This window comes from Lichenostomus cassidix, chromosome 2 (genome assembly GCF_008360975.1).
Source record: "Lichenostomus cassidix isolate B80296 chromosome 2, HeHo_3.0, whole genome shotgun sequence".
Taxonomy (NCBI): Eukaryota; Metazoa; Chordata; class Aves; order Passeriformes; family Meliphagidae; genus Lichenostomus; species Lichenostomus cassidix.
The window spans coordinates 130,540,933-130,556,230 of record NC_139482.1 but is presented as its reverse complement, the minus strand read 5'-3'; the positions used below and the strand labels follow the sequence as shown (position 1 = coordinate 130,556,230).

The following is a 15,298-nucleotide window of genomic DNA, read 5'->3' as shown; positions in this document are numbered from 1 at the left end:
ATTTATTCATTAAGATATATTTTTTTCTAAATTCATTTTACCCGATTAACCCTATTCCCAGTGCTGTGGTTCTAAAAACTTCTAATGCCAGTTCTGGGAAAAAACTTAATGACACAATTAAATGTCAAAATTTCCTTTTCGTGTTTTATATGCTTGATTTATGTATTTATTTTAAAACATTTGGTGTGTATAGATACTATAATAAAAATAATTAAAACAAGACATATCTTAAAGCCCACTTGTTTAAGCCCCACAGAATCTATTTTTCATTTCAAGAACTCCCATGTTTCCTGGACTGATTTCAAGTTGTGGGCACTTCCAAAAAGGAGAGGATAGCACGGAAAACTGAGTATTAATTGCTACAAACAACCGTTTGCAATTACTCCCCTCAGAAATTCATGTCAGTTTAAAAAGAAAGGATATGTACTTCTTAAATCTACCCCTAGGCATTACAGACACATAGATCATGGACAGACAAACACACACCCATCAGAATATGGCCCTAGATATTAAGTGTTAGTAATTTGATCCAGTAGCTTTAAGGAACACACACATACAGCTACAATAAAGGGCTTAAGCAGTAGTTAAAAAAAAAATCAAACCCAAAACACTGAACACAATTTTTCAATCAACAGTTTACATGAAACCATAGATGCTTATTTTATAAGGTAAAATAATGCATCCTCCAACCTAAAGACCAGTTCTAGGATGCAAATCTTTACAGGCTTTCATGCAATTTATTTATGAAATCTCAATTGCCCAAAGCCAGTCCAGCTCAACACCAGAGCCATAGGCATCTCATACAGACCTGCAGCAGTCCTCCTCTCAAATCAATGTAGATTTTTGGAATAGATTGCTCCGGGCCAGGATCACCACTGTGCTTACACCACTTGGCTTCCACATTAACAGAGCAGCAAAAAGGGCCTATCAGAGGTTTGGCTCTTTCTTTGAGACTTGTTTTAAGTAAGAAATCCTTTATGTCAAGGACTAAAGATGATCCATGGATTCCTAAAAAAAGAGAGAGAGCAATTTAATCCCACTGGTAGTTATTGTCCCAACATTTATGTGCTTATTTCCTGAATTCACTTTACCATGAGCCTTGGGAATCCCTGCCCACAAGCAATCACACTAGTAGTCCCACTGACCTTCATGGAAATATTTGTGCAGACAATCACTCTCCTCTCCATGCAAGGGCATCACAGTTGGGCAACAAGATTTGTAACTTTTAAAAAAATTTCCTATTTTTTATTTAGCTTGCTCTTCCCACACTACCAACCAGGCTTTATACCAGGTAGCAGTTAAGGCACAAGTATGTTTCATCCACATTCCTTTCAAAGAACCATTTGCCAAAACATTATGACTTTTTGCATTGTGAGTATTTTAAGGTTTATGAGAAGAGACATTTTTCATTAAACTATTAAATATTTTTTTCAGAAAATTCTATTAAGAACAAGAACAGCTGCTTCACTTGATTATATTTCAAACTGATAGGAAATAGGGATTTTGAACGATTCTCTGCTTTTGTCCAGGTTAATTACTATAACACAGAACCTTGCTAGACTTTGGAGTGCTTAGGAGGAGAAGAAGGGTACTGTTTGAATTCAAATAATTCAAAACAAATGCTTATCTCAAAATATATAATGCGTATTTCCTGAGAAAACAGTTTAAACTTTTCACATCATAACCATTTGTACTTTACATAGCTTCATAAAACCTAAAAATGATAATGGCAGATTATATTTACAACAAAACTTACATACTCTCATTAAAGACATAAACATTTTGACTATAGAAACACCATCTAGGAATACCCCAGCTCTTGTGAATTTAACTTACTGCAAATCACTGTTTAATAAAACAAACCTTACTTAATATCTCTATTTCTTTTGTATATTTACATGGAAAGTACTACATCTGAGGTTGGCTTAAATTTTATCTCATTTGGTGCTAATACTTGGACTCAACACACTGAGTATTGGATGTCACCATACATTATAATGCACACAGTTTATTTTTCTAATGAAACTAGACATTTACAAAAGGCAAAAGATTAAAAAAAAACTAAGACTTACACAAAGGTGTTACAAGGTACAGTTTCATTTTATATTTATGTAACTTTGCTGGTAGAAAAATACCCCAAAACCACAACTCACTGTTTTGAATACATGCAGTAAAACTTTTCCTGTGAATCTCTCCTAGGATCCAAGGAAGAAGTCTGCATCCTAATGGTTATGATTTCATAATACAAAGAACTAGTTTTTGTAATGGAAGGAAATACATTGGATTTTTCTTAAACCAGCAACCACCAGGAAGGTGGTCCAACAGTCCCCATAGTAATATGGCAGTGCATTGTGTCCAACCTGAGTAGGAACCACAAACCTAAGCCATCTCTCCCTTGAGCAGCTGGAGTTTAGTGAGAATGATCAAGGGCTCAAACAAGCCATTGTCCCTTGCCAATCAACAGGACTGTTGCCACTGACTGGGAAAGGAATTCCAACTTTGACATTTTTTATCTAGGCAAGCTTCTGAAATCCTGAATCTGCTCTCATGGGTAACAGGCTTATGGGACAGAAATCGTTCCAAGGTGATTTTTGACACTGAATTTCAGTGATAAGAAAACTGGCATCAACACCTACTGACACCCTGCTAATGCTTAGTTATTTTAAGAGGCACTACAATATTTGGAAATTTTTTTTCATATTCTATATGGAATGTTGAATTTGAAGAGAAGACATTCTTGGTAACTATTGCACAATTCTTCAATACAGAGAAATGTTCTTTCTATAGTTTTATGGGAATATGTGCCAAATTGCAGAAATAACAAAAGGGGAAAAGGAATGCCAGAATACAAGTGGTTTTATTTATGTTTTCTTTCACTGGGATTACACTTGGAAGGATTATGCTTTGCAGTCCCTTTGTGTTGTCATCTCAGCTCCAGAAAGTACAAAGAAAACACAATATCCAACAGCTTAGAAGCAGAACTGAGCATTCAGCACATAATACTGCTGGTAGAAGATCAGCACTGCCTTTCTCAAATGCTAAGCAAACAATGAGAAATGAAGAAACAATTAAGAATAAGGAAGTGTTGGTTAGCTTTCAATACATGAAATATTACCAGACACATCCATGGATTGTGTCCTACAAATACCAGGAAAAGCTCAGGAACTCAGTAAGAGATTTTTATTTTTCTTGCTGTGACCCAGATTGCTCTTGTGTAGACAAGAATCACACCCTCGCCCCTTCTAGCAGTTTTATCTACATGTTCTTTCAGGGATGAAGTGATTCAGTATAAAAGCCACTGTTCACTGTTAAAAAAATATAATGCAGAGAGCATTCAGGCAAATTTGCAAGAAGAGATGTTTTGAGGAAACTTGAAGAAAACAAATTAAGAACAAGTATGCATGAACCTTAAAAAGCAATAGTAAACAAAGAGATCTCTGTGTCTGAGAGAAGTTTCAATAGGATGCTATTTCTATGGAAATCCTAAAAGTACATGTTCAGCCAGTGAAGTGTTTTCCCATGACTAAAGCAATCACCACAGAAAAGTAAAGATGCAAAATAATTTTCCTGGCTTTGCCCTCCCACACATTATTTTCAGTCAGTCCTTCAATGCCTCTCTCACAAACATCTATTGCAGAAGTCTACCTTCAGTTTAAATAGATTAAACCAGTCTCCATTTAAAGTGAACTTGAGATGGCAGCACACAGAAGCAATGTATCTTTATAAATGACTGCTGTGATATGTAGAAGTTAACTTGTGCTGTTTGGATTATGGCTCATGGACACCAAGGCACTTTTCAGTACGTGCAATAATTTACTTTTAGGAACAAATAGTTTCATGACTTTAAAAAACTCCTCCAAGAGACTAATAAATATGAAGCACTTGCTTTGGACAGTGCTTAAAAAATGCTGCCAGCCCTCCCCTGTCAGACTCCAGCCAGGAACACAATAGCACCACAAAATGCATCTACAGTAACAGAGCAAAAGAGAACTTAGACCAGGCTTCTGTGTGCTATTGGAAGGATTACCTTTATGATGACATATGCTCAAGAGGAATATCCAGGTATTTTTATATGGTTGGATATAGCATAAGAGGGTTTGAAAAATAGCTAGCATTTGCTTGTCACGTTCAAGAAAATAACTTGCTCCAAAATTAAAGGTGGAGATCATTACAACAGAATAGTGAAAAGAAAAAAAAATAATTACATAAAGACATTTACTTTGATGTTCTAACAGCTTTTTTTAATCAGAAGATACCTGATTTATGGTAGGATTTACAAAGACATGTCACAGAATCTGAGTACCCCCAATATAGTTTTATTTATAGTTAGATTAGGGCTTATATATGGTTACAGCAGAGTTGCATTAGCATTTGTCAGTAGGAGGTTCCATGCTTGTTTATGCCATGTGTGCATAAATCCATTTGTGTGTATAGAAAAAGAAAGAGCTGGCCCATTTTAATTGATGCAGCAAATATATAAAAACAATCCTTGCCCTACAGTAACGATCACTTAGGGTTTAAGCAATACAGGTGTTAAGAAACAGCTCTGTTTATTTTCCTGGTTAACAAAGGGAAAGACAATGTTTTGACATATACTATGGACTTTCTGTTTCCAAAAACATCTCAATGCTGATATTTGAATTGAATTCAAACAAAATGAGTAGAAATGTAGAAGGAACCTTTTTCCTTCTGTTATTCCCTATGCATTTGTTCTTCCTTAGCTGCAAATGCTGTTTGACTTACTGCACTGTCACCTAATATGCAACATAGAGCATGATTTTACTTGGCAAACTTCAACAGGGGACAAGAGTTTTAAGAAAATGAAAACACATGTATTTTAATAAAGGTAGAAAAAGGCACTGAACTGGCACTAAGCCCTCTTTTGAAAAGACAGTAGCTTTGCTACAAACAATAGCACTATGAAAAAAATTGCTTTTCTGAGTGCGGGGCAGCTCAGAAGCAAGAGTGTGTCCCAGAGCACGGATCCAGCCATGCTAGTTCAGCTGCATCTGCGCAATGTGGTCTCACCAACAGCAGCAGCCTCCTGCCTGTAGTATTCCCACCCAAGTGATCGTGGTACCCTCTGAAGGAAGAAGCCCAGGCTCTCCTACAGGTCCTCCATGCCTGGGTGGCAGAGATACAATCTGTCTGCTGAAGGTTAATTAGCAAGTGGTTTTCCTTAGTACCTTCTACTAAAGTGATAATCTGTGATATTTGCTTCTGAGCATTCACTCTTCACATTTCAGACTGTCAATGACATTAAGACAGCTATGAAAATGTAGATATGCCATTATATCTAACGTATTGATACAACTACCTACACAATTTTTTCCTCTTAAGGAAACTGCAGATACATCTTGTACTGAATAGTTACACTACAGTTACAACGCTCTGTTGACAGGTATCCTTGACAAGCTTACCTTCTGAGAAGAAAGGGTAACAAAGCTATGAAAATAATTACAGGGCAAATTCTGCAGAAAATTTAAGAGCCAGAGAATTTACTCAAGTCTGGAAACAGCAGTAGCAAGCAAATGGTGAGGCATAGTAAAGAACAATTTTCCAGGAGAGATTTAGTTAACAATCCACTGACCGCACTGGATTTCTCATTAGTGTCGAGCTGAATCTTATGATGGTTCATTCTCCCCATGAGAACAATACTTACACGTTACCAATTAGCTATTCTTTAGTGAAAGAGAGTTTCTCAGCATTACATTGGGACACATATGGGCTCTGTAAAAACATGAGATGTGTAACACACGGTAAACAGAAAGTAATGATCTTAAACAGGCCAAACCCTTGAATTCATCACTAATAAATGTCCCCATGCATTCAGCGGTACTGGCTGCTGGGAGTCTGTTTTCTTCAAGTACTTCAAACACTAAAATCCAGGAACATTTATTATTTTAATCCATTACAGGCAGTGCTTGATTTAACTTTATTGGTTGTGGTGGTGGTAGTAGTTACAGTGGGGGTAAAGCTATGTTCTTTTACACACCATTTCAAAAGGGCTTAATTATATTTTATAGCCCAGGCCAGGAATCCGCTTGTTTTGTGTCTAACAAGGTTCAAATGGAGTTCAGGTCAGTGATGAATCAGAAGAGAAGTCAAAGATGGTTATCTATTTGAAATGAGCTCATCTCCCTTAAAGAAGAACTGGGCAGGTACATAATGTTCATTACACTACTGCATACTAAATAACTGAAAAATCTCAATTCACTTGGTGATGCGGTAATTTTGGGTTTTGTGATGCCTGATCAGAGAGGGCATACTAAAGTTTAGATCCAAAGGGATTTTAGTTATTGGTCAAGGCTGTCTTTGGAGTACAACTTAGAATATATTTCTAAAGCTCTATACTGTCTTACATTATTCCAAGTAAGTGGAGAAAAATGCATAATATAAACAAGAAAAAAAAATAGTGTTAATTTTGCATCTCCGAGTCCAGCTTTCAAAACAGAGTGCTATATTGATATGAGTAGTACTTGGTTCTTTTATCATAAACATCTTATTTTCAGATATCAGCAGGTTTCAGAAAAGCAGCTAAACATTCTTACTCCAGCTCTACAGATAGGCATGAAAGTGTTCTTCAATGTAGAAAAAACTCTGTATTTTCACATCTTAGCTTTATTTTGCTGGCTGAAAACTTTGGTTTATTTTTAGGAGATAGCTGGTACCTACAAATGGCACCAATTTTTAAAATTGTAAATACTTAGCACAACTGAAAAATCAGATATTGAATGGTTGCACATGAAGCATTACAAAATAGGAGATGCCACTCAAAATGTAGCCCAAGATAATCACCACAAAGTTGATTTAGAGTTATGGTTTCGATGTCTTGCTCCTCTGGCTCTGCAGTTGATTCAGTGTATTTCAACTGCTTTAGTGAATTAAATAGTCCATGAACTAGAGGGTAACTTTTCTTTATACATATACCATCCTGAAGATAGTGCCTGGCAGCAGCTGAGCTGTCTTAGCCCCTATAACCCAGGCAATCATGCTTGTGGAATTCCAAGGCTTGACAGACACACCCAGGCCACACAAACCAAACAGGTTTCCATGCATTCCTGGGATGTGGCTCCTGAGGACCAAGGACAGTCCAGGTCCAGGCTTATTCCAGTCTTCTCCCTTCAATCCTTCCTCCTTTGTATATTTCCTTGTATTCTCTTTTTTGCCAGCATGGTCATTAAAGTGTACCTGTCCAGTGAGCCAGCTGAAGGAGTCAGTCTTGTTGCAAACTTTTCTTTATTGTTGGGTTAGTTTTCAGACAAATGAGTGCCCTGACTCAACCCAGCGAACAGCTACCTGAGTAACCAAGCTAGCACAAGGTAGAGTGTGAAAATGTGTGGCTACAGTAAGCTGAATTTCCTAAGAAATTGCACCTTGGGCAGCAAGCTGGTGATTCCACCCCATAAAAATATTTTTGACATAGGAAAAGAAGAAACATGTCAGCATGTCAACAATTTCAACATCTTAAGGAAATGGTTCCTAAGACTGGCAATAATGTCTAACCTCTGTGTTCTGTACCTCACACTGAAAAATGAAGATTGAACTGCAAGAACATCACCGAATGCATAAAATGTATGAAGAAAACATCCAGCATTCACTGTTATATCTATTTTCTCATGAATGAAAACAGTCTATAAAATTGACTTCAACATAAATACTGTATCACCTATTACTGTCACATACAGCACTGGGATCCCACTATCAAAAGAAATTCCAGTCTCAAAAATTACGTAATTGATTTCACAATAACAGTTGAAGAGATTAAAAACCCAACCATATTTGTTCTGAATGAAATTTCATCTGAAATACTTCTAAAGCTGAGTAACTGAAACTGCAAATGCAGTTCTACAAAATTAGTGCACCCTGTCTTGAATAAACAACCTACAAAGAACTTTTTATTCTTTTTTTTTTACTCCCTCGAGTTAACGTGCTAGTTCATCAGTAGCAATTCGGAACCCTATTACAAAGTATCAGTAGGGAATCTGACCAGGATTAATAGCGGTACTCAGTCCTGGGATTAGATGGCGTCTTGTTTCATGGATTTTAGGCCATCTGTTCCTCCCTCCTACACTACATTATATTCCTGCAGAACTATAAACGCACCTCCACCTCGGGGACTATAGAAAGGAATTAGAATTCTTCTGCTTTTCATTATCACAAGATTCAGTAACTCATTTCATTGTCAAGATAATCCCCTTTTACTCTTTCTTTTGCGCTTGCAGGATATGCCAAAATGACAAATAAAATCCCAGATGTTAGAGACCTGATGAGGTCTCCACCTTTCCTTGAGTGTTGGGTTTAAGCTACTTGGGACACGGTGTCAAATCTGACAGGATCCTGATGCCCACACCCAATATTCATTAAGGTTTGGTAGTGATTTGTATAGCTGTCTACAAGCTGCACTTCCACCTCAATCCTCAGTGGCCATTTAAATATTTAGTTTGTCCTCTGGCTTTTACTGACAGAGAATTAATTTCCTATTGTTCAAGTGTTGGAAAGAATTTATATTTCTTTCTAAAAGTAACAAATGCCTTCTGGGTGTTGTAAATGGCTTGTTACTGCTACATATTATTTTAGGTAGTCATATCTAATTTAAAGTTTTATTTCCCCATGGGCTAACTTGCATATCTGCAGCATCCAAAGGCTATGACAACGCCTTAGCAGAGTTTTCTCGAGAGAGTTAGTTAACTCCAAAATGAAGTTTGGTCTTTGCTCTGTATCAATTCATATCTGCATTTAATTTCTAATAGTTCTGTAAAGTATTTCAAGTATGTAATTATTTTCAGGTTTAGTAAAAATACTTGTGATTATCATAGGCTCAACTAGTGTTTATTTTTTCCCTCTTATTTATATGCTAAAGTAATCATCTCTACATATGGGACAAAGGGCTGAGGAATTCTGCGTATGATCTTTGGAATATTTTATGTCTGTAACTCTCTCAGTTCAGATGCTGAACAGCAAGACTTCCCTCCTGTGTCCAGCCAGAGTAAAATAAGGCCCCACTGAGAGGCTATAGGCTTCTTGCTGTCATTCACTTTGGGGAAAGAGTGGTCCTCAACTTCTCTTAATTTATCTGCTCTTTTGGCAGGTAGGTAGTGCTAATTTCAACAACAAACCTAAACTAACTGAAAACCATATGTTTAGAATTGCATTCTATTTTTTAGTTTTTCTGGCTAAAAATTATTTCAATTTGAATGTCATGTGGCAGTTCTGGAGTGAGTGACACACCTCAAGCACACTACCAAGTGATCTCAGATCTAATAACTGAGTACATGGGACTCGAGCTCTAACCACTTTGTAGAAGATGCCACATACTTCAGAGGACAAAAATCACTGAACCAGGTCTAACAACAGATGGAGTTGGGGTTTCCATCAACAGGACAAATAAGCTGCCAAACTAAGTGTTTGGTATTTACTTGTATAAAATGGGTACAAGTTTTAACTTGTTACTCCAAGCCATAAAATATAGAATGACTAGAGATAGTTTTATTGAATATCAGTACAATAAAGTCCTACCCTTAAAGGTATCAAGAAAACTATAGTGGTAATATCTTTTAAAATAATTTTTAAAGGCATTTTGGTTTGTTTTATAATTTTTCTCTTTGTGCCTGTACACTGCAACACAGTCTACAATAGTATTACTTTGCTAAAACCAAAATACTCAGTATTTAACCATGAGTTCAGAGGGGAACGTAAGTATTCTAACAGTAATCATGTTGTTATAAGTAACTGTTGTACTAAAACCTGAAAAATGTCCAAAAAATGAAGTCCCTTGACACACTAAAGGTTTGGGGTTGTACAACAGCGCAGCAGGATATATAGAAATAGAGGTGTTTTAGTTTGATCCAACTGCAGTGTGAGTGTTCAACACTTAAAATTAATTTTGTTAGAAGTGAAATCATTCAACTAATTAGCCCCTCTGTTTTTCAGAAGCCAAAACCTTTTAGTTTCATAAGAAATTAAGAAGAAAAATGAAACCAGAATGCCTTTAGTTTCCATAATGAAACCAGTAAAGGCTAGAGGGAAAACTGATAATTAAAAAGAAAGTTGGATAGCAAGCTTTTTTCCTAATTTCAGCTAAAAAGAAATGAAAGCAATGCACAAGGTCATGCACTTTTATTTTACCCCTATAAGGGAGGAAAAATGCCGACAATATATATATATTCTTGTGAGGTTTTTTTTTGCACAATAATTCCTAGCAAATAGGATTCCTTACAAAACCAACTTCATCTCCCGCTTTAAAACTCATCTGGAAAAGGGGTCGTTTACACTGTTTATAAAACACTGCCACATAAAATGTGTAAAAAACCATATTTCACTAAAAATAGCTTGTGTAAGTAAGGGATTAGAGTAGTTTCTACTGCTATAATTGTTCCTTTGTAGTTTTTTCCATGATGTTTTTGAACAGTGTTTTTAACTATGTTTATTAAAGTCAGCACATCAAAAAGGATCAAAGAGTAAGCTAGTGAGAGCCAAAGAAACCCCAAGCGTATTGTGTTGTCTCACTGGGGAGTTATGCAGATTCAAGTAAACAAGTGCAAATTGTTGAGGTTTTAATGAAAATTTTCTACAATTATTGTATCTGAAGTCATTCTATATAATAACATCTGTACAGCAGATGGCCATACTGTACAAAAGGCAAGCAACGCTCCTTTTTCTTCCTCTCTTTTAACAGTACATCTGAGATGACTACTTTTGTCATTGCGCTTAGCTTGGTTCAGCAAATAATTCGTAAAATGCAGCTGCTGCAGATGGTCACAATAGTTATTTGACTGTAAAATCAAAGACACAGTGAAGTATTCACGTATTAGTTTCATTCTATAAAAAAAAATTGACATTAACCCTGCTCAGCTAGAAAGGTGTATCTATAACAGATTTTATAAAAAGAAAAGTAGAGAAGAACTGAGATATTTAAATGCTCCTTCCTCTCAAGACACAGCTACAAACCTTTTTAAATTGAGTTTGCTTGCATAATTTCTTCGTAATAATAAAACAAATCTAGTTAGTAACTGTGGTATTCTTCTAAAGTATTTTTTATACAAGGTTATAATACCATTTCCCCCACACTGAGTATTTTATCTTCTCTCCTCAAGTTCTAATTTCCACTTTGGTTTCTATCAGCACCTAAAATTCAGATTAGTAGTTGTAAATAAAAACCCAAGCAATTTCTTAAAAGATTTTTTGACAATTTCAATCAGTTTTGTGGAAGTGTGTCTTTTGCGCTTATTAAAACTTAAAATTAATTTACTGCACCATCACAACAGTATGCCTAACCTCATGCAGATGTATTTTTCTTTTTATAAAGTAGAGATAAAGCAATTTTGACTGGAAAGAAATGTGAAAAGTTTCTGTTTATGTCTATTAATTGTCTGGTTATGAAATTCCTTTATATAGAATAACTAATGTCCATTTTCATTAGATTCAACATCAGCATTGCTTTATTTCAGAATGCCTGCCAGAGTATGACCATACTGAAGATTCATGTATAGCTTATAATGCATAAAATAAAGATTGATTTCCTTAGACTGCCAGAAGAATTAAGAAACAGAACTTTGCAGCTGAAAATCTTTCTGAGGCTTAACATGCAAGGCAAGGTACGTCCTCCTTTTGGGAGGATGAAAAACTCCAGGGTAAGTGATATACAGTGCTTACTTTGCCAAATTGCTTTACAGAACAGTGACAGAGCGGTCCGGCTTTGATATATCGAAGCATGATGTGGACAGCCTAATGTACCACGGGACAGATAATGCATAGATGATAGAGGGGAGCTGATGGAAGGGAAGAGGATTATTACACAGAAACAAAACTAACACTATTTAAAGCACGTTATAAGGGCTTTTAGTCAGTTGTAGTGCCTTCTGTGCTGGAGTTGTGATCTGAATGGAAAAGCATGGGAACACAGGCACTGCTCCTGCTTGCACTGCTGTTTATTTATGGATAAATCAAAAGTCTCAGGCCCCGGCACTTTCACAGGTTTTCATGTCTTATGAACCTTAAATTCTTCATTTTTTAACTTTTAAAACAATAAAGAACAACTGAAACTTGATGGCCTGAGGAAAAATATTTCTGATGAAAAAGGAATAAATCACCACCTCACTTGGCCAACAACTTGCTCCTCTCAGCTACATTTTACCTCACGAGCTACTCTGCCAACTACCTACATCTGGCCCATCTCCACACCACAGAAATATCTCATTTTATTAATTTTATTGAAATACTAATACAACAGTTTACAATGACACTCAAAGTACCTTCATTTTAAATGAGTCTCTGGTATCTGGTTAATTGTACCCAAGGTGTAAAGTTTCCTTGCAGTGCTTCAGTAATGAGGCCAGAGTGCCTGTTTTCCCTGTGTGACTCTCAGGTGTGCAGAGGAAACATGTAAAGATTGAAAACTTCATATGTCTGGAGGAAAGTAACATTATGACCCAGTATTTACCTAGTTGCACCTGTCAGGGCTCTGAATAGTTATTTTTACTATTTTTTAAAGACAGAATCAGAGGTCCTAACAAGAAAATCTAGTTATAGAGTGAAAACTGTCAAAATTTCACCATTTGAATTACAGGCTAAATTATAAAAATACCAGAGGAGTGGTTCTCATAACCACTATTTCTGCCAGAATTCCATCAGTAAATTAGTTATTACAATATAGGGGATATTAACTACAAAATCAATCATTCTTGGGTGCTGCCTCACTGAAAGGAAAGCTCAGGTAATAAAGTCTATCAGGATTTGATATTTTCTGTTGTAGATTTATGATGTTGGCTAGAGCAGTTCCCTGCAATGCCCCACACTTTGAAACAGTCACTAGACCAACACTTGGACAAACCAGTAGCACTTCCAACTTTAAAAAAATGCTCTTACCTGCAGTTTTATGTCCACTTTTAATATTCAGGCTCCCACCGAGGTTTGAGAAAGAGACTAACAAACAAGGTTTACTGGGATGTGGGATTGTTTCCATCAAAACAACCACTTGAACGGTGTGAATGGAAATTTTCTGGAAGCAGGAAAGGGCTTGCCACAGGTTTTCTTGCATTGAAGCCTTTTGCACAGCGTTGGTGTGCACTGCAGATAGAAAGTCCTTTGTACTGGGGTGTCTGGATATCAAAGTGCCATCCTCATCTGGAATAATGCCAGCTGATGGAGCAGCCTCCGTCCTGGGCTCATAATCATTTGTGGTTATGATTTTCTTCAAGAACAGGTTTATTTGGTCAAGTCTGGCAAAACTGAGATTTGCTTTCAAAGGTTTTGATATATCCACATTTATGTCAGCTGTAGGGGAGAATTGGAGAAAGAAATATGAGAAGCTATAGTGCAATTATTCAAGCTGTGTACAAATATTAGGCATTGAGTGGAAATAGTTTTTCCACCATATTTCCACCATGTTTCATTAAAAGGACTGAGTCAATGTCAAAACTTAACAAAACAATATTTCTAGGAATAAATATGAATTAAAATATAATGAAAAACATTATAAGCAACCTTCAATATGTACACTTTCAAAGGAAAAAACATTGTACAATGTAGATCTTATCTCCTTGTTTTTTGCAGGGATCACCCCAGCTATCTCAAAGACATACAACGTATTTCAGTGTGTAGGAGGGTAGATACATTAGTTCTTTTGTGTCAGAATAAAAATATACTTCACATTCTCTTGAGTTTTATATCCAAAAGAACTATTTGACTAAACTCCAAAGCCAACAGCGAACACTTTCAACACATTTAAATGAGTGAATAACATGTGTATTCTGTTGTTTCCTACACAGCTCATATGCAGCAGTCCTCAATTCATTTTCAAGATGAAATGTGAAACAAAACGCAAATACAAAAACTGAGGTATGTTCAGATTTTTTAATTTTCCAGGGAGATTGGAATAATTTATTGTTTTTAAATTTAAAAACAAATCACGATTATTAAAAAAAATATTTTTAGTCTCCTTACCAAAAAGGATATTGGTATTTCTCAGACTACTAAAAGATTCACAAAATTTTCAGGAATCACAATTAATATGAACAACACTGTAAATAGTGGTATCTTAGTAGTTGAGATATAGGAATTACCAAGATCATTTCACAGACAGGAAGCAGGATTTTATGAGGGCTGAAACTTACTTCTGTGCTGCAGTATGAGTACATAACAATTCCTACAGAAATCCAGCTTTGAACTTAGTTGCTAGGATTTTTCATTTCAAATTCATTTTTTGACCAGTAATGAGATAGCTATTCTGGTTAGAGGGAAAAGTGTGCTTTTCCCTTTGCTGTATGATTGCCACTGCCCCAGCCCCATGAACCAAAAGTGATTAAAATTCTGTGCATATATCTAAACCAGATAGAACATTCAAACAGCACTACGTAGGCTAAAGTTTCATTTTAAATATATACAGGAAACACTGTTTGTTGAATATTTTACACAGATTAATGAATATTTCATCAAAACTAGTTTCAAGTTCTCCGGGATCACATCTTGCTCTTAACACTGATGCAAACTATGAGCTCGTTTCTCCCATTCTTTAGTTTAATTTTTATACCAACAGTAAAGGGCTGCATGGGCACAGTTTCAGAGCTGCTTTTAAGCATAGGTTTATACTGACTTCAGAGACTCAGACGCACATGACAAAGTACTTTTTTGATCCCCTTCCCCCAAAAATATCTGGCACATTTCCTACAAAGATAAGAGAAATTTATTAATGGCTGTGTAAGATCTGTCATAGCTGAATTTAAAAAAATCAAAATAATCTTAGAAAAATGTCTGAAATACTCCACAAGCTACAGCTAACTGAAATTTAAAACTGAAAAACTATTTTTAACCATAACTTAGAATTTTAATTAATGGCTTTCTGAAAATGCTTTCTCTTGCACTGAAAGCCTTCCACACTGAAATAGGAACTGGCAAAACACCTAATATGTGAACTTAGTAGAAAGGCAAGTACCAAAGCTAGGAAGCTGGGCATTAGAAGACAGCAGGATTGGAAAGGGCTGTTGAACACTGGAATGGGCTGCCCAGGAAGGTGGAGATGTTCAACAAACAACTGGATGTGGCACTTAGTTCCAGGGTCTGTTTAACATGATGCTGATCAGTCAAAGGTTGGACTTGATGACCTTAGAGGTCTTTTCCAACCTCAATGATTCTGTGAAGATTTTCGGGCATCCAAAACCACACAAGATCAACTTGGAAGATTTTTCAAAATACTTATGCACTGACATTTCTAATTAAAACCATGGGAAGAAAAATGTCATAACACTTTGGAAAAACTCCCCACACTTCTTGGCACTAGGAATATCCCAAGATTTGCCTG

General features: G+C 36.1%; 1 protein-coding gene across 6 annotated transcripts in view; it reads right to left on the bottom strand.

Moving 5' to 3' along the window:
• Nucleotides 1-15,298, bottom strand: part of VPS13B (vacuolar protein sorting 13 homolog B) — a 433,483-nt gene that overhangs the window by 81,825 nt on the left and 336,360 nt on the right. For all 6 annotated transcript variants that reach the window (XM_085053291.1, XM_085053288.1, XM_085053290.1 and 3 more), the window contains 2 exons: nt 12,868-13,275; nt 809-1,008 (listed from right to left, as the gene is read on the bottom strand). In XM_085053291.1, coding sequence (XP_084909417.1) covers nt 809-1,008; nt 12,868-13,275 — 608 coding nt within the window. The remainder of the gene's footprint in view (nt 1-808; nt 1,009-12,867; nt 13,276-15,298) is intronic.